Source organism: Gekko japonicus, unplaced genomic scaffold (genome assembly GCF_001447785.1).
Source record: "Gekko japonicus isolate JY-2015 unplaced genomic scaffold, Gekko_japonicus_V1.1 scaffold392, whole genome shotgun sequence".
Lineage (NCBI taxonomy): Eukaryota > Metazoa > Chordata > Lepidosauria > Squamata > Gekkonidae > Gekko > Gekko japonicus.
Genome location: NW_015174853.1, coordinates 1015689 through 1038558, shown reverse-complemented (window position 1 = coordinate 1038558; position 22870 = coordinate 1015689). Strand labels below are relative to the sequence as shown.

Genomic DNA, 22870 nt, shown 5'->3' with positions numbered 1-22870 from the left:
TTTTTCCGGGCCTTCGCCTCTCTAGCAGTGGCTCAAGTGGTTAAGACGCTGAACTGCAGGCTGTGGAAGGTCAGTAGTTCAGCAGTTCGAGACCCGAGTGTGCCGCATGACAGAGTGAGCTCCCGTCTCTAGTTCCAGCTCCTGCCAACCTAGCAGTTCGAAAGCAAGAAATTGCAAGTAGATAAATAGGTACCACTTCCATGTGCCTTGGTGTTTAGTCATGCCAGCCACATGACCACGGAAATGTCTTCGGACAGTGCTGGCTCATCAGCTTTGAAACGGAGATGAGCACCGCAACCCTAGAGTCGGATTCGACTAGCTTTCGAGCAAGGGAACCTTTACCTTTACTTTATAGCACTATAGCACTCCAAAATGAACATTTTTTTTTAAAGGATGGAGATTGCTGTGCGGGCAAAAAATGGCGGGAAAACAAAGCGGCACAGGAGGAAGTGCTATGGGGCATTTTACACAGCACCCCGTAGCGCTTCAGAAACGATACAGAAAAGTGAAGACCACTTGGTTCAGGAACTGTTCCCTAAGAGTTTCTGGTCTGACATTTCAGACAGAACCCTTTTAGTAACGGTTCCCTACCGGAATATATTTTCACTTTCAAACAGAAACACTTCTGTCACATTAGGGAAGCGTTTCTGAACCGTTTTACCTGCAAACTGCTTCCAAGCGGTCTTCACTTTTCTATATCATTTCTGAAGCACTACGGGGTGCTGTGTAAAATGCCCCATAGTGCTTCCTCCTGCGCCGCTTTGTTTTCCCGCCCTTTATCGCCCGTGCAGGCGATCTCCATCCTTTTTTTTTAATGGTCGTTTTAGAGTGGTATACCGCTATAGCGCTATAACACCAAAACAGCGACCCCATTGGAAGGCCTGGACTCCACTGGGATGCATGAGATGGCTACATCTGCCACCTACAAACAAGTACTTCACTGGATAGCAAGCTTTGACGGGAAATCAGGGCATCAATGATTGGTGTGACAGATGTTGCTAACCCTTCCATGCCCACTGTGAGTCAGGGGAAGGTGATGGGTTGTCAGTGAAAATATATTCCGGTAGGGAACCATTACTAAAATGGTTTTGTCTGAAACGTCAGACCAGAAACCGTCAGGGAACAGTTCCTGAACCGGAATATATAGGCTGTCTGAAATTCCCCTATGTCTCTATTAAAGGGACAAAACATTTTTCTCCACACCAGTTGGCAACCCTAAGCAGGTCCAGCCCGACTCTAAGAAGTAAGAGTATCAGTTAACTATGCAGAGCAGAGCCTTTACTGCAGTTGTGCCAAGTCTCTGGAATGCTTTCCTGAATAAGATCAAGATGGGTAGCCGTGCTAGTCTGTCTCTAGCAGTAGAAAAGAGTAAGAGTCCATGAGCACTTTAAAGACCAACGAAATGTGTGGCAGAGTATGAGCTTTTGTGAGTCACTGCTCACTTCTTCTTCTAGCTGTATCTGAAGAAGTGAGCAGTGACTTACAAAAGCTCATACCCTAACACAAATGTTGTTAGTTTTTAAGGTACTACTGGAGTCTTCCTTTTTCCTAAATAAGTAGCAGAGTTGCTTCTTCCTCATCTTCTTTCACATTCACATGGGGTACAAAACATTTTGTGCATGTGAGGATGTTTTCCTGAAGAGGCACATCTGTTGGATCCCCAAGCATCGAGAATAAATCCACGTTTTCAAGAAAAGCAAAATTTATTTCAAAGCGTTGAAGACATACTCAAACACGTTCTTTGTTAGAACTGGGGATACACAGTTAGGTCAAGCATAATAAAGGAAATTCAAACAGATACAGATCCAATGAATAGCATTCCCGCTGGCGGGCTAATGAAACGGTTGCGCGCCCAGTCCATGGGAACCAGGCAGAACATCAGACAAAACACAGGTGCAGTACTCATGAGAAAAGCAATAGGCAAGCATTACAGCATCTTCTCCCCCACACAACCTCCAGCAGTTATCTTGTGCATTCCAACGCAGGAGCAGGATGATAGAAAACAAGCCGGGTGCAACAGGGAAAGGATATGTACACAGAGGTCACAGAAAACAGAATGGCAGCTTGCTGACAACATCCCAGGAAAAACTTTTACACAGCCCCTCAGTTCTTCCTTTCCCCTGCAAGAACTAATCCTATGTACATGTATGTTCTTTTCAATGGCATTTTCCCCACTTCCATCTTCTCTCACCTCTCTGTCATTTTCCTGATCTCAGACTTTAGATTGTAAGCTCTTTGGGGGCAGGCATTGTGTCAAGTATTGTGTACATCGACTGTTCTGTATAATTTAAAAAAACGCCATTTGATTCAGCTGATGTAAACAAACAGGGCCTAAATGAATGGGTTCCTGTAGGAAAGCCATGTTAAGTTTGTCTCAACGAAATCAAGAACCCTACAGCACCTAAATATGTATTGTAGCATAAGCTTTTGCACACTCAAACCTTTTTTGTTTAAGCTAATGCTGTAAGGCAGGCCAACTGCTACCACTAGGCTGCTACAGAACTATCACGGAAAGAAGAAAAATACCCAAGAATTATTCTTTTTTCAACTCAAGCCTAGCATCCCGGGGGGGGGGGGGAGTTTTAAAAACAGGAACCCCACTTTAGTGATTTAGTAAATCTGAATCATAATTCCATCTACATAATTAGTACACCATGCCGGAATATAAAGCTACTCATGATCTACTCTATTATTTGTGGACTGAATAATTGCAATACCACTGAAAGACTTCCTTTCCAGGCCAGGTTTCTCTGTTCCCCCTTCCCACCCTTGGGGCAAAAGTCCGTTACCTCGGCCTATTGCACCAAGCAAAGCCATCTGCCTGCCTTCAGCTTTCCCTGGCTGCAGCAGGAGAGAGAGCAGAAGTTCTCAACACAGGCAAAAGAGAACCAGCAGCCACTGAGCTCTGTTTGTTGCACAGCTTGTATCCTATCAACAAATTAGTTCTGTACTAGACGTTTTGCAGGGCATTCCTTTAAAAGGCTGAGGTCCCCCCCCCCAGTCCTTCTTTTAAATTCTATAACAGAATTTACAGGCTGAGGGCCATCAGAGCTTTAGGCTTTGCCAGCTAACTTCAGATTGCAATGGCAACGGGGCAGTCAGAACTATTCAGGACTGGGCTAGCTTGCTGTCACACTTTAACTGGGATGGCAAAGGTGTTTCTGTAGCAGTAGAAAGGTTATATATATGGAGGGGACATATACAGGGCAGGGGACTGAAGGGGATATCTTTGGGACCCTTCCTAACCCTATGAATCTATAAGGAATTTCAGACAGACGATATAATCCGGAAGAGGAACGGTTCCCAAACGGTTTCTGGTCTGTCATTTCAGACAGAACCGTTTCCCTACCGGAATATATTTGTACTTTAACACACAAACGCTTCTGTCCCATTTAGGAAATGGGGCTGAAGCGTTTTACCTGTCAACCGCTTCCAAGTAGTCTTCAGTTTCCTCTCCTGGTTCTGATGCGCTTTTCCCCACCATTTTTCACCCGCGTGGGCGATCTCCAGGTTTTTTTAACGTTCGCTTTACAGCGCTATAGCGCTATACCGCTATAATGTAACAGTATTATATCAACGCCATTGGAATGCCTGGAGTGTTGTGTTATAGCACTATAGCGCTCTAAAGCGAACGTTAAAAAAAAAGATAGAGATCGCCCGCGCGGGCAAAAAACGGCGGGGAAAAAGCGGTGCAGTCTGAAATGGCAAACTGCTTCAGATCCAGCTCTTTACCGGAAGGGGAAAGCCATGAGGAATTTCACATTAGCCTTTTTTTTTACCCGTTTTTGATCCGTTGTGGAGTAAACCGGTATAGGGCTGCCATTTCACACATGGCTTTCCCCTTCCGGTAAAGAGCTGAATCTGAAGCAGTTTGCCATTTCAGACTGCACTGCTTTTTCCCGGCCGTTTTTTTGCCCGCGTGGGCGATCTCCAGTTTTTGTTTTTAACGTTCGCTTCAGAGCGCTATAGTGCTATAACACAACACTCCAGGCATTCCAATGGCGTTGATATAGTGCTGTTGTATTATAGCGTTATACCGTTATAGCGCTATAAAGCGAACGTTCCCCCCCCAAAAAGCTGGAGATCGCCCATGTAGGCAAAAAATGGCGGGAAAAAGCGCATCGGAACCGGGAGAGGAAACTGAAGACTACTTGGAAGCAGTTGACAGCTAAAACGCTTCAGCCCCGTTTCCTAAACGGGACAGAAGCGTTTGTGTGTGAAAGTACAAATATATTCCGGTAGGGAAACGGTTTTAAAACGGTTCTGTCTGAAATGACAGACCAGAAACTGTTTGGGAACCGTTCCTCTTCTGGATTATATCGTCTGTCTGAAATTCCTCCATGTGTGAAATGGCAGCCCTATACCGGTTTACTCCACAATGGATCAAAAACGGCTTCAAAACATTTTTTAAAAGGCTAATGTGAAATTCCTCTATGATTCTAACATTTCTCTGAAATGAAGAAAATCAACCACACCTATCTGTTAGCACACCAAAGAGAGAAACTGTCCTGGATGACCATATCATCACTATTATTAAATCTGCATGCCCAGCCAAGTGCCAAGAAGCAAACAAAATTAATAGTCTGAGATTATTGTCACAAAGTACACTACCTGTAAAAGCATTTTCATCTTACATTATTATGAGCTTTCTAAAAAGTCTTTAAAATCTGCACCAAGATGTATCACGTCTTCCTGGACTATATATTTACACAGTACATAAATAGACCATTTCTTGGAAGTCAAACATTACATACTTTGTACATAAAGACATAAAATTAACAAACATCCTGTTTTTATATGTCTATTTAATGTAGAATTTCTGAGAAGTGCTCTACCTATTGCTCACATCTGATTGTGCTTACACAGTCCCATTTGTATTTATGGGCATTCTTACAGACTTAAAAAAAAATTACGAATAGCTATTAAAATATACCCTGAAAGAAGACAGTGTAATTGTAGCTACAAGATGAGAATTACTTGCCACAATGCAGGAAGTACTATGGCAGAAAGATTAGTGGTTTCCTGTGTGGCACAAAAAGAGCTAGTGCTTCAGTTCCTGTGGTAGATAAGGCATATATCTCTACAGTGCATATAAATATTGCCTATGAAATTAAACTCTTTTCCGCTAACACTCTAGCATTTACAACAAGCTGGTCAAAAATCACTACAATTCCAAGAAAACTCACATGAAAATGTTTGACCAGAGTTAAGTGCGGTTAACACACGACACTGGGTATGAAGGTAATCCAGGTAACAGAGTACAAGACTTGCATACTTCCCTGGTGTGGGGCCATGGTTCACTGGCAAAACATCTGGTTTGTGTGTAAATGGTCCCACTTTCAACCCCTGTCATCTCCAATTAAAATGATACGGTGGTTGGTGATGTGAAAGACCTCAACCTAAAACCCTGGAGAGCAACTGCCAGTCAGAATAAGCAATGCTAACCTTGATTCAGTATAAAAGCAGTTTCATGTGTTCAAATGCTCCCCCACAGACACACAATCAAGGCCTTCTGAGTTTAATTGCTTCTCCACATAGGCCACATTGTGTGTGTGATTCATGTACCACAGAGAAGAGCATTCCAAAATGTGATCCTTCACCTGAAAACTGCAGTCAGTCCTACTACCTCAAGTCTTTGCCACTCCATTCCCTTGCACTTGTGAACCTGGCTCAAGTAGCATTATTCAAAGGAATGTTTAATTATGCGTATTTAGGATTAGGCCTAAAGGACAAGGCATAGAACTAGTGCCACAGACAGAATGTACATATCCTCCAACATCATTTCAGATGCTGTATTTTTCAATTAAATTACTTCTTGCATTCATCAGCCAGTCACTGAGAGCAAAAGTCTCTTGCGATTTGTCTGTTGCTTGCCTGGTTCATTTCAGGCAGAAAGTGGGATTTTGAATTTCTGACGTACTCCATACAAATACAAGCAAGAAATGCATGACGCGGACAGTATGCTGATTTCCTTCAGCTCTGAGAGTGATCACGCATAGAGAAACCAAGGGACATACATGCAAGTGGTGCCCTCACGTGTGAATTTAGCTCTGTTCCCTCAGTTATAGAAACCACAAGCATGGTGTCGTAGTACATGAGTAATCATATTTTTTCTTTTTCCAAAGCTTGAGGCTTGTTACAAAAATCTATTCCAGAAGTTCCTAAACTTTCACAAAAAGGAATGAAATGAATACAGCAAAAGAGGGAGCAAGGATGTTGCTTTTCATGGCTGTGATGTCTCTTACGTGTGTTACTAGGGACGATCTTTTTGTGTGGGTGTCTTCTAGAAAAAATACAGACTTAGCGCGCCAAGTGAACATTCTGTTGTCCACAATGGGCATGAACCTGGTTAACAGTTAAGCTGGCCTGCTCCCTCCTTCCTTCCCCATCCCAGTTAATTCCAATGAGTTGTGATATCTGAGTGTTAGCACCTGGACAAGCTCGTATCTTCCTCACAAACTGGGATTCAAAATCAGGATAGTTTAGAACAAATTCTCCAGGCATCTGCAATGGGATATCACAACCAGTGTTCCCTCTAAGCTGAGTTAGTGTGAGCTAGCTCACAGTTTTTTAGCCTCCAGCTCACAGATTTCTATCTTAGCTCAGGAAGGATGGCTCCAGAGCAAACTAATTTCTGCAGTAGCCAAATAGCTCACTCACAACTTTAATGCTATTAGCTCACAAAATGCTCACAAGACTCCACAGCTTAGAGGGAGCATTGATCACAACTAACTGAAGACTTTCATTTTTAATCTCTACACACTGCCAGGGGATTGTTTATGGATGTTTTATGTATGTTTTAATTGTATTTATATATGCATTTTATGTAAGCCGCCCTGAGCCCGCCTTGGCTAATATAAATCAATCAAATAAATAAATAAATAATGTTCATAATAAACAAGAATAAAGAGAAATATCTGAGAAATCAAAAATAGCTGTTCTATTCCTTTCTCTTTTGTGTGCATCTTTGTTTAAAAAAATAAAAAATAAAGGGTGTACAATGCTAAAGAAACAAGCTTAGTCGTCGACTCATTTCTTTGTCTCTGAGAATGGCAGGGAGGAGATGAAGCAATTTTCCCTCAGTTTTTCTTGATTAGTTTTCAATACTTTCATTTATGTGAAAAAGTTCTACTTAACTTTATCAAGTGTTGTGCTTCTGCATATACATACCTTTACAGAGAAACATAACTCAAATTTCAACAGTGTCATCATCACACAGAGTTGTGAATGACTGTGATATTTAAAAAATACAATTAAGTTGAGAAACAAGAATTATGTACAGAACAGAATAGATGATTATCAGTTATTAGGGAAATGCAGAGGAAATGATGGGATAAAAGACGAAGTTGGAACGAATCTTGCAAACTGTTCCCCCCCCCCCAACACCAAAGTTACTAATTATATGAAGCATCATCAGGATACCGTGTTCATAAGCAAAACAACAGGCCCTGTCCCCAGAGAGTGTACACTCTACACTGGATAATGGGGAAAACAACAGAGAAAGAAAAACCAGTAAAAGGGGTAAGGGGATGAATGTGGCTCATTTACCTGTGCTTTGGGACCTCACTTAGGAGAAAAGGGGGGGGGGGACTTAATTACATTTAAGGATATAAATTAAGGGGCTATGTCAAAGGCCTTCTGGAAAATGTGGTTGTTGAGCAGTTTGAAGGACAAGAGAGCAATGACCTGTAAACTTGGAGCTACATAGATCAATTATGTACAATACATGCAGTGAAGATGGATGGGTTGTAACTGGAATAGGAGCTTTGGGTGACAATGCATAGCAATGATGGATGCATGAAGACACAAGGAACAAAATATTCTGAGGCTCCAGCTGAGAAAAGAAAACAGAATGAAAACACAGTGATCCTGAAGAGGTTCTGAGGAGGGTTGGGTGACTGGTGTAAGGTGAATATTTGTAGGTCCATTGAAGACAAGGCAAATGGGGACATAATCCTGTGATGGAAAGACTGGCAAAATAGAGTCAGGGAGAGTGGTAGAGCAGAAGGATACAAAGCAGTTCGTGAGGTATGAGGAGTGTAAAGAATTGTCCATAAAGACACAACTGGATAGGGCTTTCTCTGTAGCCTCCACAGTATGGTTGGCCAGCTGTACGTTGGCACCCCGATCATGCTCAAGTGCAGCGCCATGCAGCAGACCAGACTGCTCAGGTGCAATTACCATCAGGTTTTCCAGTATCACACAGTTCTTGCTTCAAAGACTTGTTTCCTGCTGTGTGAACTGGCAAGAGTGAAATGGGAGCCAAGGATACGGAGCAAGGAAAATACCAGAACAGCAGAAGATCTGATGGGAGACAATGGGAGATGATAGAGAATGAAAGTGGTACCACTACGATGGAAAAAAGCTGAATACCAAAAGCAAGAGTAAATAAAAGAGAGAAATAAAAAGGGAGCCACTGGGGTGAAAAGTGTGAAGTTCATGGAAGCCTCTCCACCAAAGAAGGCTCCAACCTGGCAAGCAGTTGGATAAATGCTCCTTGTACTGCAGGGTATCGGGTGGGAAGGCGGCATGGTATATAGCCCAATTGTGTCAGATCTCAGAAGCTAAGCAGGATTGGTACTTGGACTGGAGATCACCAAGAAAGGTTCTTCAGAAGACGGTAATGGCAAAAAACCTCTCCTTCTCATCTCACTTGCCTTGAAAGCCCCTTGCTGGGGCTGCCAAACCATAAGTCAGTTGTGACCTGATGACCGTTGCATAAGTACTGCAGCTACTAAAACCAGACAGAGCAAAATTTAGCAGATTATGACAAAGCCCTTTCTCAAAGGCATGGAAACAAGCTGTTGTTACTCAGTGGTGTGAAAAGTGCATTCTGCACATACTCAGGCACCCTAATTTTTTGGAGATGAAGAGCCATTCAGTCTGAATGGTTTAAGAATTAAACTCTGGCTCAGAGGTTAATAATTCGGGGGCGGGATGGCTCCTCAAAGTGTAAACCAGGAGATTCCTGGATGATCTCGTTTAAGGAGGAAGGGAGGTCACTGATACCAAGCGGGCTAGATGGGCCCCAGTATAACAGCTTAATTTTCTCCTTAAAAAGGGGAGGGGTGTCAATCAGAAACCTGAGGAACTGGCACACGCTTTGCTATGGGAGCGCCAACGTGCATACGAATCCCAGATCGGCTGAGCGTCGGAGGGCGCCATTCGGCAGCTCTGCACATGCTCGGGGGGGGGAGGCAGCCCCGCCCAGCGCGCTCTGCACATGCACAGAGCCACTCTCGCCTCGGGGCTCCGGGGGGCAGGCGGCGTGCCGCGCGTGCTACCCTTACCGAAGAGGCTGCTGCTGAAGCCGTCCCACACGCAGCCGGCGTCGTCCCAGACCCAGCGGCTGCGGAGGCAGGAGAAGAAGGTGAAGCTGACGCCGAAGAGCGAGACGAGCAGGTCGCTGAGGCTGATGTTGACCAGGAAGAGGTTGGTGGGCGAGCGGAGCCGCTTGAACTTGGCGTAGAGCACCAGCACCAGCAGGTTGTTGCACAAGCCCAGCAGGCCGATGGTGGCGATCAGCAGGGCCAGCAGCTCGTAGGTGCTGGCGCTGAAGGGTGGCCCCACGTCTTCGGCCGCCTGCTGCTGCTCGGCGTCCCGTTTCCCCGGCTTCAGGCTGCCGCCGCTGCCAGTCCTGTCGCCCTCGCCGCTGCTGTTCCCCGAGTACATGACTCGGCATGGCTCCGGCGCGCGGGCTGTGGGAGAGCGCCCAGCAGCAACCCAGGTCCACCCTGGTCCCGGCGCCCGAGCCCATCGCCCAGCCCGCGCGGCGGCTCTTGGCGCCAAAGGCGGGGAGGGGCGGAGCCAGCAGCCCGGGCTGAGGGGAGGGCTGCGGGAAGCCCCCTTGAGCCGGCCGGCCAATCCTAGGCGCCTCGGCTCGCCACAAGTCCCGGGATGGAGGTCAGCTGGACTGGCTTCCTTCCGAGTGACAGGCGTGACAGGAACGAACGAACGAGAGCCCTGCTACTGTGCCAGCCGAAATAGCCCTTGCTAGGATGGAGGCTTTGGATCGGCCGGCCGGAGAAGCGTATAGAATAGAGCCCGAGTTGTTGCCCACCTGGCTGTATTATTATTTGACGGAGGCTTAATTCTTCGGGGCTCCAAGAAAAGTAGAAAAGCTATTACGGATGGATGATCCTCTTTTCTAATTTTAGGGATGGATCAGGAAGTCTTGAATAACTTGATTAGTATGTATGAATGAATGAATGAATGAATGAATGAATGAATGAATGAATGAGCTACCACAGATAGACCTTTCCTAATGCCTAACACAGTTGGTTGAGTCATTCATTGATTAAGTACGGTACTCAGCTTGTACACGTGCATGATGTATTGGCGGGCAGTTGGGGGTGGGATCAGACATTTCTGTTGGTTTATTTTTAGAAAAATCATGCCAGGTCTCCAGGGAGATCATAACTAAAACAAAATCAACCAAGAGAATAGAAAAACATTCACTAAACCCCAATGGTGCCAATAAAACAAGCCAAGCCAATGTAAACAAGTCCTGGCATTAAAGACTATAAATCAAGTAGAGCCATCTAAGGAGATAGGATAAAACAGTCCTCGAGCTAGAAATAGACAACGAAACAACTAAAATGATGGAACCCCTTAATTTAAAGCCTGGGTAAATCAGTGTTTTGGCTGGGCGCCTAAAGGCAAGGAAGGCAGGCACCAGACAAACTGCAAAGGGGAGGGCATTCCAAAGGCAAGGCACCCTCACAGAAAAAGCCCTGTCTCAGATTGCCACTCACCTTCCCTCTGAGGGATTATTTTAGTTTCTTATTTTACTTCATCTATACTCTGTTTTTCTCCCCAATGGGGAGAAATCAGCTTACAACATTCTCCCCTGCTCCCTTTTATCCTCACAACTCTGAAAGGTAGATTAGGCTGAGAGTGTGTGACCCAGCCAGGTCAACCCAGCAGGATTCTATGGCAGAGTAGGGAATCGAACCTGGGTCTCCCAGAGGTTAGTACAACACTCTGACCATGCCGGCTCCCTCCCGAGTGATCTCGCCCAGCACTTTCATGTAGATGTTAAATAGAGAGATAAAATGGATCCATGCAGGCCCATAGCACAACTGCCTTGAGGCCAAAGTTATGGGGCCAAGCAGCAGCTTCCCAGCACTACTGTCTGGAATCAGCCAGTCAAGTAATAACAGAACCACCAAAGCATGGTGCCCCCCCTTCCAGGCCCACTCACCTTCTCTAGAAGCATACCATAGTCAATGGTACTGAAAGCCATTAACTGGGGTGCACGCCCCCTGCCAGCCACTCTCCCTGCAAAGATAATAGTCAGGACAACCAAGGCCATTTCTATCCCAAACCCAGACCTAAATCCAGATTGAAATGGGTCCAGATCATCCATCTCCTCCAACATTGCCAGACGCCATGCAGCCACCACTTGCTCAAGTACCTGGCTGGCCCAAGCATGAAATGTTGGCCACTGGGCAGAAATTATTTGGTCATGTGAGTCCAGGACAATGCTAATTATTAATGCTCACTTGTTTGTGCAAGGACAACAGTGAAATATTATTTCATTTTTATCCCAGCCTTCTGAGAAGCTTAGGCATATATTGTTCTTCCTTCCCTCATACAACAGTCCTGTAAGAGAAGTAAGGCTGGCTGAGAGTGGCACAATAAGTAATGTAAATAATCTGCTTCCAGCATGAAATATAGCATGCCCCTACTCAATGTTGTGCTCCTCCCAAGTACGATTTATAGGACTCCCAGGGGTTTAGACTGGATCAAAGGAAAACCTCCTCTGATCTGATTCAAAGGGGGAAATGCAGGGTGGCTGTCGCTGGCGCATCCATGTTGGTACAGCCAGTCTGGGGACATAGTGGAGGTAAGCTCCATCTTCTAAAATGGCAGAGCCAAGCCCGTGTAGGTCTTTTTTCCCCTGTTCCCGGCTGAACTGTGGTGTAGCTTTAGCTGCAGGAGGAAAGGGGGGAACTGCCAAGCCACTGCAGAAGGGGGGAGAAATACACAACTCGAACCATGTCAGAGGTTCTGTTTCAGTGTGGTAGGGAATGGGTGCAGGGAATAACATTGAGGAGCAGAGGGACAAGGGATGTAGAGGGCTGTTTTTTATTTTTCAACATTTCTCAAAATCTCAAGGATTTCAATTATCCCCCCCCCTCCAGTCATTGCATGTAGCTGTCCTTAGCATTATTATGAAATGAATTGGAAAACTGTTATATAACTCACAGAGATTGATGAAATGCCTTGAGACAGTCTTTTGGCGATGGCATGAGTTTAGAACCTACCATCTGTTTTGATTGACAAAATGGGACAATGAAGTTGCTGGACACTTCACGAAATAAATATCCAGGATGCTAAAAAAAAATTGTTCCTGAAACAGATTCTTTAAATGGGGCTTAACTGTCTGAATTGTTTCTGTATGTATGAATGAAGGATGATGCCATCTTCTTTTCTATCTGTTTTAATAGACTTGCTAGGTGGGGGGGAGGAAGAGCCAAACAGTTTTAGGCACTAAAAAGTTTGTGATCCGCTGCTGTTTAATAATAAATAATATGAGTTTATTCTTCATTCACAGATTCCTGTAAGTGAATTAAAAGATCAGTTTCCTGGAAATATGCAATGACTCCCAATTTGCAAAATCAACAAATGCTCATCGCTCTGCTTGCTCAGCAGGCAGCTGGATTCATTTACACGAGAATTTATTTGAATGAGTTCTGTGTCTTGTTTGTGTTGTGGAGTTTTCTGAATGGAGAGTTCAAGGCCCTGGGAATTTCAGAGAGAAACAGTAAGAGGCACAGAGGGCGGAACCCCCGATTTGAAAACCAAGAGCCATTCTTCGAATGTTTATTAGTATGGATGAACTATAGCACTTGGTAAAATATTCTGAACCACTCTTGTTTGGTGAGAATGACTGAAACTCCGATCAGAGTGCACACATTGCTTAATTTCTCATGGGGCTGATTAATGATTTAGAACAACAAATCACTGACATTTTCCTATGGAACATCAGTCATATCTTTTTAAAAATAGCTATTGTAATTTGATTATCTGATCTTTAAAACTGATTTGTAATTGGCATATAGCTGACTTCTTATTTTACTCAGAGCCCATGGATGGCACGTTTTCATCGAGCAGTCCATGCCACAAGCTTATTTTATCATATAATCATAGAATTATTAAATCTGAAAGACTCTTCCTAGTCTAACCCCATTCTTGATGGCTTTTATTTTATTTATTTTATTGGATTTATATCCTGCCTTCCCCGCCTAGTAGGCTCAGGGCAGGTTCCATCAGACATAATAAACAAAATATAGCATACAAAGATTTAAAGCAGTTAAAACACCATCAAAATACAGCAACATACTCTGGTACCAGTCATAGTTAAACCTTCACAGATGCCATCATTAATCCTCAGTAGTGGATTGCCACAAATTCTTAGGGTGAGTTCAGACGGCTCCTTAGATCCATGTAAGGCACGGGTGCCTCATGGATTTAAATGTAATGTCCAGACATCAACATCTGGGAAACGTCCGTCTTCCGTGAGCATCCTGTTTTGCCGCACCTCGGAGCCGTACTAAAAAGATTCTACTTTAAATCTGGAGTTTTGGTTCCGACGGGCCCCCGTCTGATCATTCCAGCGCGCAATTAAAAATGGCACCCGTCCAGGATGGTCTGATGTCACATGCAAGGATAAACAAGGTCGCAATATCATGCCTATATCACATGCGCGGATAAACAAGGTTGCAATATCATGCCTATGCGCATACGCAAAAAGATTTTTTTAAAAAATAAACCACTGCACATGCCCCTTCAGTGGACGCCGTCTAGACAATCCAAGAAATAAACCACTGCACATGCCTCCTTCAGTGGACGCCGTCTAGACAATCCATAGTGGAAGCAGCACGCGGTAAGGCAATTCCCCCGTGGGATGTCTGGTCGTGTGAGGATGGATTAAAAAGATTGGGATCAAATTTGAGCTGGCATAATGGTGGGATTAGCTGTCTGTCTGAACGCACCCTTATCTTATTATATTTGACTTGATCTTTTGTGTTAACCCTCTTATCTGTAAAATAGGAATAATGGGGTAACATACATCATATGTATTTAATCCAGGTTTAAAATCTCATGGGGGAGATCTAACTCTGCTTAACCAGGGCCTGCCAGCATCACAGGTATAGGGTTGCCAGGTTCTCCTGGCCACCAGTGAAGGATGGAGGGGGGGAGGGTTGCTAGCTCCAGATTGGGAAACTCCTGGAGATTTGGGGTCATCCTGGGGAGTATGGGGATCTCAGTGGGGTATAATGCCACAGAGTCCACCCTCCAAAGCATCTGTTTTTTTCCAGGGGAACTGATCTCTGGAGGTGAGATGTAATTCTGGGGGATCGCCAAGTTCCACCTGGAGGCCGTCATCCCTGCAGGTAACTGGAGTTAGGTTCTAAGTGGGATTCTATGTGCAAGCATGAGAGAGGACTGGATTGTGCATGGTTCATACACATCCTGACAGTGTAGGTTAAAAGTGATGTCGCCCTGACCTGGATAGCCCAGGCAAGCCTGATCTCGTCAGATCTCAGAAGCTAAGCAGGGCTGATCCTGGCAAGGAATTGGATGAGAGACCACCAAGGAATACCAGGGCTGTGACGCAGGGGCAGGCAGCAAGCCACCTCTCTGAACGTCCTTGCCTCCCAGCCCCACCAGGGGTTGCCAGAAGTCAGCCATGACTTCCAGGCGCACACACACATGCACACTTTAAAAAAAAAAAAAGGTGTCTGGATGACCCAAATTCAGCAGTGCAGATGAACACTGCCCTGGACCACATTGTCCTGTTGGTTGTTTGGAAAGGGGGAAGTTAAATAAATTCCACTCCCAACCCCTTCTCCCTTCCAAAAGAGGAGTCTGTGTGCAACCTTGGCAGCTGCATCTGGGAGAGGAACCACACGCAGCACCCAATTGCACACATTTCTCTTCTAGCTAGAGACGTGCACTCAGAAGCCTGCACTGACACATGTATTGCCCATCATTGGGTCTGACATACAAGAATAAAGAGGATAACAACTATGCACAGCTTCAGCAAATCTTAAAGTATTAGATGGATGGGACTTCTTTACACGTCCATGTACTTTCTCTTTTAAAAAGAGTCAGAATGAATCACATCTATCTCATTTCTAGTAATGGAGAATGGTAGGGTCCGTTTGGATAATGTTGTGGATTAATAAGCGGTTTTATTTGTTATTCCATTGAAATCCCATTTTTGGCCATCCCAGGGAGCCTGGTGACATAAACAGAACACCCGAGCAGGCACTGATCACCCCCCACCCCCCAGCCAGATTAACCTGAGTGAGTTTGCTGCATTGTGTGTTTTGCAGCACTGGCCTCAGGTTTTTGACATCAACATTAGAAGGGAAGTTGGTTCTGTTATTCCCATCACTTTAATGAACTGTTTCCTATCAATTTTGGTGGCTTTGAGCATGTCTGAATGTCTTCTAGATTATAGCCAAAATATATTTGTTCACAGACTGTAATCCTGTACTGTACCCTCTTAAAATTCACACTGAGGAATGTATACAGGGTAGATGTGCTTGTATAGGCATTTCTTGTAATATTCATTACCTTTGTGATTGATTTCAGGGAAGCAAACGGGGATGGAGGAGCATATTTGTGCCAGATAGAACGGCTGATCTTCTTTGCCTTGCTTTCAGGCATGATGAAACACATTTTTGGTATCATAATTCATTTTGGATAGTCATGGTTGAATGCTCTGAGCAGTACACCAAAATGGAATTTCTTTAATATTCATCTAAATATTTATAGGTTTTACGGCAAACCTCATTTCTCAAAGAAGTAGTCATGTGAATGTACACTTTTATGCAATTGTTCCTACAGCATATGTTCATTTTAAGGCCCCTCACTTTGGGGGGAATTGGTGGCTTGGTGATAGAGCATCTGCTTGGCATTCAAAGGTCCCAGGTGCAATACCTGGCATCTCCTGTTGCAAGGTAGTAAGTGGTGTCAAAAGCTGGACTGAGACCCTAAAGAGCCACTGCCAATCAGAATAGATTGTACTGACTTTGGTAAACTAATGGTCTGACTCCTTATAAGGCAGTTCTGTGTGTTCACATGTAAAGAACCTCTGAATACTGGTTGTAACCTCAAGGTAACTGTTCCTGGCTCTTGTCCTGAAATTGCAACACTTTTTCTGGAGAAGGGGGCCCAGGACATTTCAGCTGTGTACCCCTTCTGATTACCTAGATGCCTCAAAAGAGTTATACTCTTCTAAGATCATTGACTTAGAAAGGTGCTTAGGACCAATGCTCCCTCTAAGCTATGGAGTCTTGTGAGCAAAAATTCTACTCTGTGAGCTCCTGGCATTAAAGTTGTGAGCCAGTGATTTGGCTACTGCATAAATTAGTTTTCTCAGGAGCCACCCTTTCTGAGCTAAGACAAAAATGTGTGAGGCTAAAAAACTGTGAGCTAGCTCACGCTAGCTCAGCTTAGAGGGAACACTGCTTAGGACTGCACTGTTCTTCACCTGTCATTCTTGTCTTTCTTCTCCCTGGCCTCAATTTTTTGTGAAGAAAACAAGAATGGCCACACTAGTAGGCAGAAAAAATGTAGAAAAACAGGTGCAATGTGGGGGGGGGATTATTTAGTTCGTGTGGATCCCTACACATTTCACAATTCATTTTGTCAGGGGATCTTTTCCAAAGTTATTCACTGTCCACTGGTGGATCCACGCCACTGTAACTCCAAGACTAGACTACTGTCATGCATGCACATTGGTCTCCCCTCAAAACAACTTGGAAACGCCAACTGGTCCAGAATACTGAGGTCTGGCTATTAGCAGGTGCTAGATGGAGCATGCACATTACTCCCATTCTGCAGACCCTTCTTTGGCTGGCCATTTGTTACCAGGCTCAGTTTCAGGCATTGGCTATCGCATACAAAGCCCTTCCTGGCCTTGGCCCTTCTTATTTGTGGGGCTGCCTCTCTCCCTATAGCCCACCACGACAACTAAGCCCATGTCAGCAGGGGCTTCTGCAGGTGCCAACCTGAAGAAGAAGAAGAGAAGCCAGAGCCAGTCTGGTGTGGTGGCTAAGTGTGCGGACTCTAATCTGGGAGAACCGGGTTTGATTCCCCACTCCTCCACTTCCACCTGCTGGATGACCTTGGGCAAGCCATAGTTCTGGCACAGCTGTTCTTGGAAAAGAGCAGTTTCTGTCAGAGTTCTCTCAGACCCACCCACCTCACAGGGTGTCTGTTGTGGGGAGGGGAAAGGAAAGGAGTTTGTAAGCCGCTCTGAGACTCCCTTGGGTAGTGAAGGGCGGAGTATAAATCCAATCTCCTCTTCTTCTACACAGTAATAAGGTTGCATTGTACAAAATGGTTTCACAAACTTACTTGCATAAGTGAGTGGGACTGTGGTCTATACTGCTGTGTTGATCTTATTGAGAGTAAGATCTTATTATGTAATTTATGGACTGCTTAATGTGTCATGTTGATACTTATGCTGTGCTTCAATTCTTTCTGGTGGTTCCAGACTGCTAAAATCCTAATGCATTGGTGACTGAATGCCCCATTTTGTTAATTGTACTGACTCACTATGTGTAATGTGCCTTATGTCCCTGAGAGAAAGACAAACTATAATAACATAAATAAAATGTATTCTATGTATTTCTAGGCTATACCATTCAAGTGCATGCAGCTAACTGGCTTCATTCTCAAGTTTTCTCACAGTACATCAGAAGTACATGCGTGCTACCTTAATGAGGAGTGGAAAGCCACAAGATGGGCACAAAAAATCGAGGCCAGGGAGAAGAAAACCCAGATGACAGATTTTTGATTTTTATAAGGTCATGAAGGCCATGAAAATGAGAAACTATTATTCACCTGTCACTCTACTCTTCAGAGATAACTGTCCCCTTTCATTTATATAGCTTATCCTGAGTGATTTGATAAGAACCCCTAGCCTTGCCAGTGGTTACTGGGCCTCTTTTTACTTGCATCAACATCTGATTACCCTCTTAAATGCATTTGAGGCTGAATCACAGAGTTAGAAGAGACCTCCAAGGTCAGGTAGTCCAACCCCCTGCACAATGCAGGAAATTCATGAATACCTCTCCCTCCAAATCCTCACCCAGAAGATGACAAAAAACCTCCAGGATGCCAACCAAACTGGCCTGGAGAAAAATTGCTTCCTGACCCCAAAGTGCCAATCAGCGTTTCCCTGGGCATGTAAGAAAGGACCAAAAGAACTAAGCACTGATGCAATCCTTCCTGCCCTCCCTCTCATGATCTGCCTAAGTTCACAGAATCAGCATTGCTGTCAGGTGGCCATCTAGCCTGTTTGAAAACCTCCAAAGAAGGAGAGCCCACCACTTCCTTAGGAAGCCTGTTCTACTAAGGAACTGCTCTGTCAGGAAGTTCTTCCTAATGTTTAGCCAGAAACTCTTCTGATTTAATTTCAAACCACTGGTTCTGGTCCAATCTTCTGGGGCAAAAGAAAACAACTCTGTACCATCCTTTGTATGACAGCCCTTCAAGTATTTCTAGATGGTTATATCACCTCTCAGTCATCTCCTCTCCAGGCTAAACATACTCAGTTCTTTCAACCTTTCCTCATAGGACTTGGTCTCCAGACCCCTCACCATCTTCGCTGCCATCCTCTGGACACGTTCCAGCTTGTCTATATCCTTCTTAAATTGTGGTGCCCAAAACTGAACACAATACTCTAGGTGAGGTCTAACCAGAGCAGAGTAAAGTGATACCATCACTTCACGTGATCTGGACACTATACTTCTGTTGATACCGCTCAAAATTGCATTTGAAGTTAATTCAGGGATTCTTATCACAGGATAACTGTTTATATACCGTACTTCAGAAATTCAGAAACACAAGAATGTTGATGGGGTAATAGTTTATCAGTGAGATCTGAGAAAATGTGAAGGAAAAGACAATGACTGCGGCCAGACAGGCAGTTTGAGCCATGTCCTTGTGGTTCCCTTTCAGATTTAAAGTGCATGATCAGACAGTGACATCTGCCTTCCATTCTTTAGTTGGTGCCACATTTTCTGCACCACCTTCAAATCAGAGTCATCAGGCACTGGGGAAAGTCCGGGTCTTTATGGATGTCTGCACTTTCCACCACACATTTCTGGCTGGCTGAACTCCCCTGTTGCGAAATAAAGCTGGTTGGGAGTGTGAACCTTCCATTCTGTCTTCACACACCCTTTTGATTTCTTAGAGATGTGCAAATAAGCGCATAAGTGCCTCTGGCATTATCAATCACTGCTTGCAAGCAACCAAGTAGTCATTCTGGATTGGGAGCCCCCAGGGAAATTGTTTTTGAGCGACAGCCTCCCCAAAACAAACCTCTCCTGTTTCTGCTTTAGAGTTGCTGTTGGAAAGCATCTCAAGACTGATACAAGGGTAAATGTACTGGAGGGATCGCAGAGCTGTCAAAATGGACTAATGATTCGAATGAACGCTCCTGCACATGCATGAAAGACAATTTTTTAAAAAGGATGCCGCCCAACCACCCACTCCATGGTTACCATACAGCAATAATCCAAATGGTCAACTATGGAGTGAGAGCAGTGAGACAGGTTCAGGGTCTGATCCAAACTCTTCATTACAAAACAAATGGAGAGATTAGAGGTGGGGCCAGAGCGTGCCAAGCCTGTTGTCTGACCACAGTCTACGACTGCTACAGTGAATTAGTGGAGTGTTAAATGTTATGCAGCTTTGAATCAAAATACTATTCATTTTGCAATGGAAGCCCTTAAAACCATTCAACTAATTGCTGGAAAAAGTGAAAGACAAAGTGTCAGGGCAGCAATGCAGGATTACCTCAGATTTTTCAAGAGCATTAGTCCTGTTCTTGCATCAGTTATTTATATAGAGGATTGTTTTCTGCTCCCTCTGTAGTTTAGGCTGGATAATATGTTAGCAGCAACAAAACAAAAACCCTCCCTCAGCATGCAGGTACACCTGCCATTCAGATTAATGCCTTCCACTGCTTCTGGACCACACTGTCTCGAAGTCTGCTGAACATTCCTGAGAAGGAAAGCTCTTAACTATGCAGGGTAGGATTGCCAGGTGGGGGACAGAGGATGTAGGGTTGCCAGATCTAGGTTGGGAACCGGCCCGTAGCTTGCGCAGGGCCCGCCCCCCCGTGGGTTTTGCAGGCCCCCTCCCCCAATCCTCTGCTCGTGCAGGAGCAACTTGTTGCTGCGCGGCGTGTGCGTCAAGGAAATTAGCCATTCGAACGTCCATCATTCCCGGCAGACCTTCCATCACATCCTGGAATGCCCGCAACAAGTCTCTCACCGAGTCTTCCAGTTCTGCTAGTCGTTCCCCGGTGGTTTCTTCCGGGATGGGGTCCCGAGGGCGGTAGTCCGGGGGTGGGTCATAGTCCTCTTCCGTTGGGAAGACTCCGGTGCCCTCCTCATCTCCTGCGTGGCCCCGCGGTCCCGACGGCTCGAACATCCACTCCTCGAGGTCCCGCTCGGGGCTCCCCTTCTCCGAGGTAGCCCCCGGCTCCGGGAACAATCCCTTGTCAAATAGACTCTCACGTAATCCGCTCCCCCGACGGGAGTACACCTCACGGGTGCCCTGGGTGTTGTACATAGTCCAATCATCCTGCTGGTGAGTCTTCCGCGGACCCCATTGCGAAGGGGTCGGAGGCGGCCAAGACAGATGTGCAGGCAGGCGGGGAATCGCTCCCCCCACGGCACCCTCCAACGAGGCTGCAGTCGTGAACACCAAAGACGCGGAGGTTTGTGGGACCGATCCAGAGTCCCCCTCCGTGGTAGGTAGGTTTCCCTCAATTCCGCTCATGATCTCGCCAGATTCGGAACGATAGGAAAAAGAGAGTTCTAACAATATGTTGGATCCCCAAGCATCGAGAATAAATCCACGTTTTAAGAAAAGCAAAATTTATTTCAAAGCGTTGACGACATACTCAAACACGTTCTTTGTTAGAACTGGGGATACACAGTTAGATCAAGCATAATAAAGGAACTTCAAAGAGATACAGGTCCAATGAATAACTTTCCCGCTGGCGGGCTAATGGAACGGTTGCGCGCCCAGTCCATGGGAACCAGGCAGGATATTAGACATAACACAGGTGCAGTAGTCATGGGAAAAGCAATAGCCAAGCATTACAGCATCTTCTCCCCCACACAACCTCCAGCAGTTATCTTTTGCATTCCAACGCAGGAGTAGGATGATAGAAACCAAGCCGGGTGCAACAGGGAAAGGATATGTACACAGAGGTCACAGAAAACAGAATGGCAGCTTGCTGACAGATACTTGTGGGGCCCCCACTTTCCCCAGGGCCCCCCCCCCACTAAAAAGGTCCTAGCTACGGGCCTGGTTGGGAAACTCCTGGAGATTTGGGAATTGAGCCTGATGGAGCCTGGAGTGGTCAGGAAAATGCTATACAGTCCACACTCCAAAGCTACCATTTTCTCTGGGGGAACTGATCTCTGTAGCCTGGAGATGAGTTGTAATCCCAGAGGATTCCCCAGGTCCCACCTGGAGGCTGGCATCACTAAGCAGGTGCTATTGAAGAATGTGTCCTAGAGGCCCAAATGGGAGGCAAAATAGTACCATTGACAAAGCACACTCATTTTCTGTGACTTGTAAGAAAATAATGGAATGACATTCAGATTTCCAAGCTACAGCTTCTACTTGATGGGGCTCAGAGGAAGGATAGAAAGCTATCTAAGGGCTCTAGTTAGAAAGGCTGTTATTTGTTGTGTTGAACCTGGTCGAATTGCCACAGTATGCTGTACAAGTTCTGAGGAGAACCTCTCTTTCCCCAATTCTTGTTCTCTACAGTTGCTCTACTTCCCCTCCTTCTTTCTCCCTCCTTTTGCTTTTCCCTTTTCTTTTTGATGCATTCCAATGCTAATCTGGAAACAGGCACTCTTTGTCCTGCGCTCTGCAGGCCAGCCCAGTCAGATCTCCTTGGGAGCAGTGCCCTCAGGTCAGGAAGCAAGGCTCGAGAACATCAACAGGAACTGGAGCAAGGGCACAGGCTTGCACCTAGTAGACTGGTTGATCCAGCAAGGCAGCCTTCCCAAGCCTCAGCCTAAAGAGGCTGGGAGGTCATCAGGCTCGGCTGCTGGCAGGTGATGGGCTCCTGTGGCTGCATTGTGCTTGGATCCTACGTAGAAGGCCTGGCTCTGGGATGGGGTTGTGTGCAGCCAGTCAAGCAGTTTGCCTCCTGTGGGCGGCCTCGGCCCAGGCCTTCTGCCGCTGCTGTTCCTGCACTGTGAGAGGATCCCCTGCTGGGGGCTATGGGCCTGGGTTCACATCCAGTCCAGCAGTTATTTCAGGGGGCAGTGGTGAGGTCAGCCTTGCAGGCTCTGGCAGAGGGGCCTCTGGGTCTGCTGGAACATTGGCAGCAGGCACCTCTGCCATGTTGAGCCCTCCCTGGTCCCTCTGGTCCTCCTTGGTCTCTTCTCCTAAAGATTCAGAGTCAGAGTCACTGGCTGGGGAAAGGGGGTTATGACACTCTTTTCTGTTATGAAGCGTTTGGGGTCCATGGTCACTAAATCCAGATGTGATAATCCAAATATGAACAATGAGCTACAAAAACCTTCACGTGCAGCCATTTACTGAACACTCGCCATTTAAGCCTTTTTAGAAATCTAATGTGGGATTAAATATAAAATGGCCAGTATCCTAGGGAGGAATCCTAAGCCGTTGCACTTAGTGGTAAATTCCAGGTTATTCAATGGGCTTACTCCTAGGAAAGTGTGTTTGGGATTGCAGCCACAGTGCATTCTGTGCAGTTCCAGTTGCCCACGATTAGGGAAGCAACTAAAACTTTTCAGATTAGAAGAAGAAGAGGGAGGGAGGGAGGACATAATAGAGGTATGAA

At 45.5% G+C, this 22870-nt stretch overlaps 1 protein-coding gene across 1 annotated transcript in view; it reads right to left on the bottom strand.

Annotated features, from left to right (window-relative positions):
* OPN3 (opsin 3) overlaps window positions 1-9672 on the bottom strand; it is a 24693-nt gene extending 15021 nt beyond the window's left edge. The window contains exon 1 of the mRNA XM_015424566.1: window positions 9291-9672. Coding sequence (XP_015280052.1) covers window positions 9291-9672 — 382 coding nt within the window. The remainder of the gene's footprint in view (window positions 1-9290) is intronic.
* Window positions 9673-22870: the final 13198 nt, after the last annotated feature.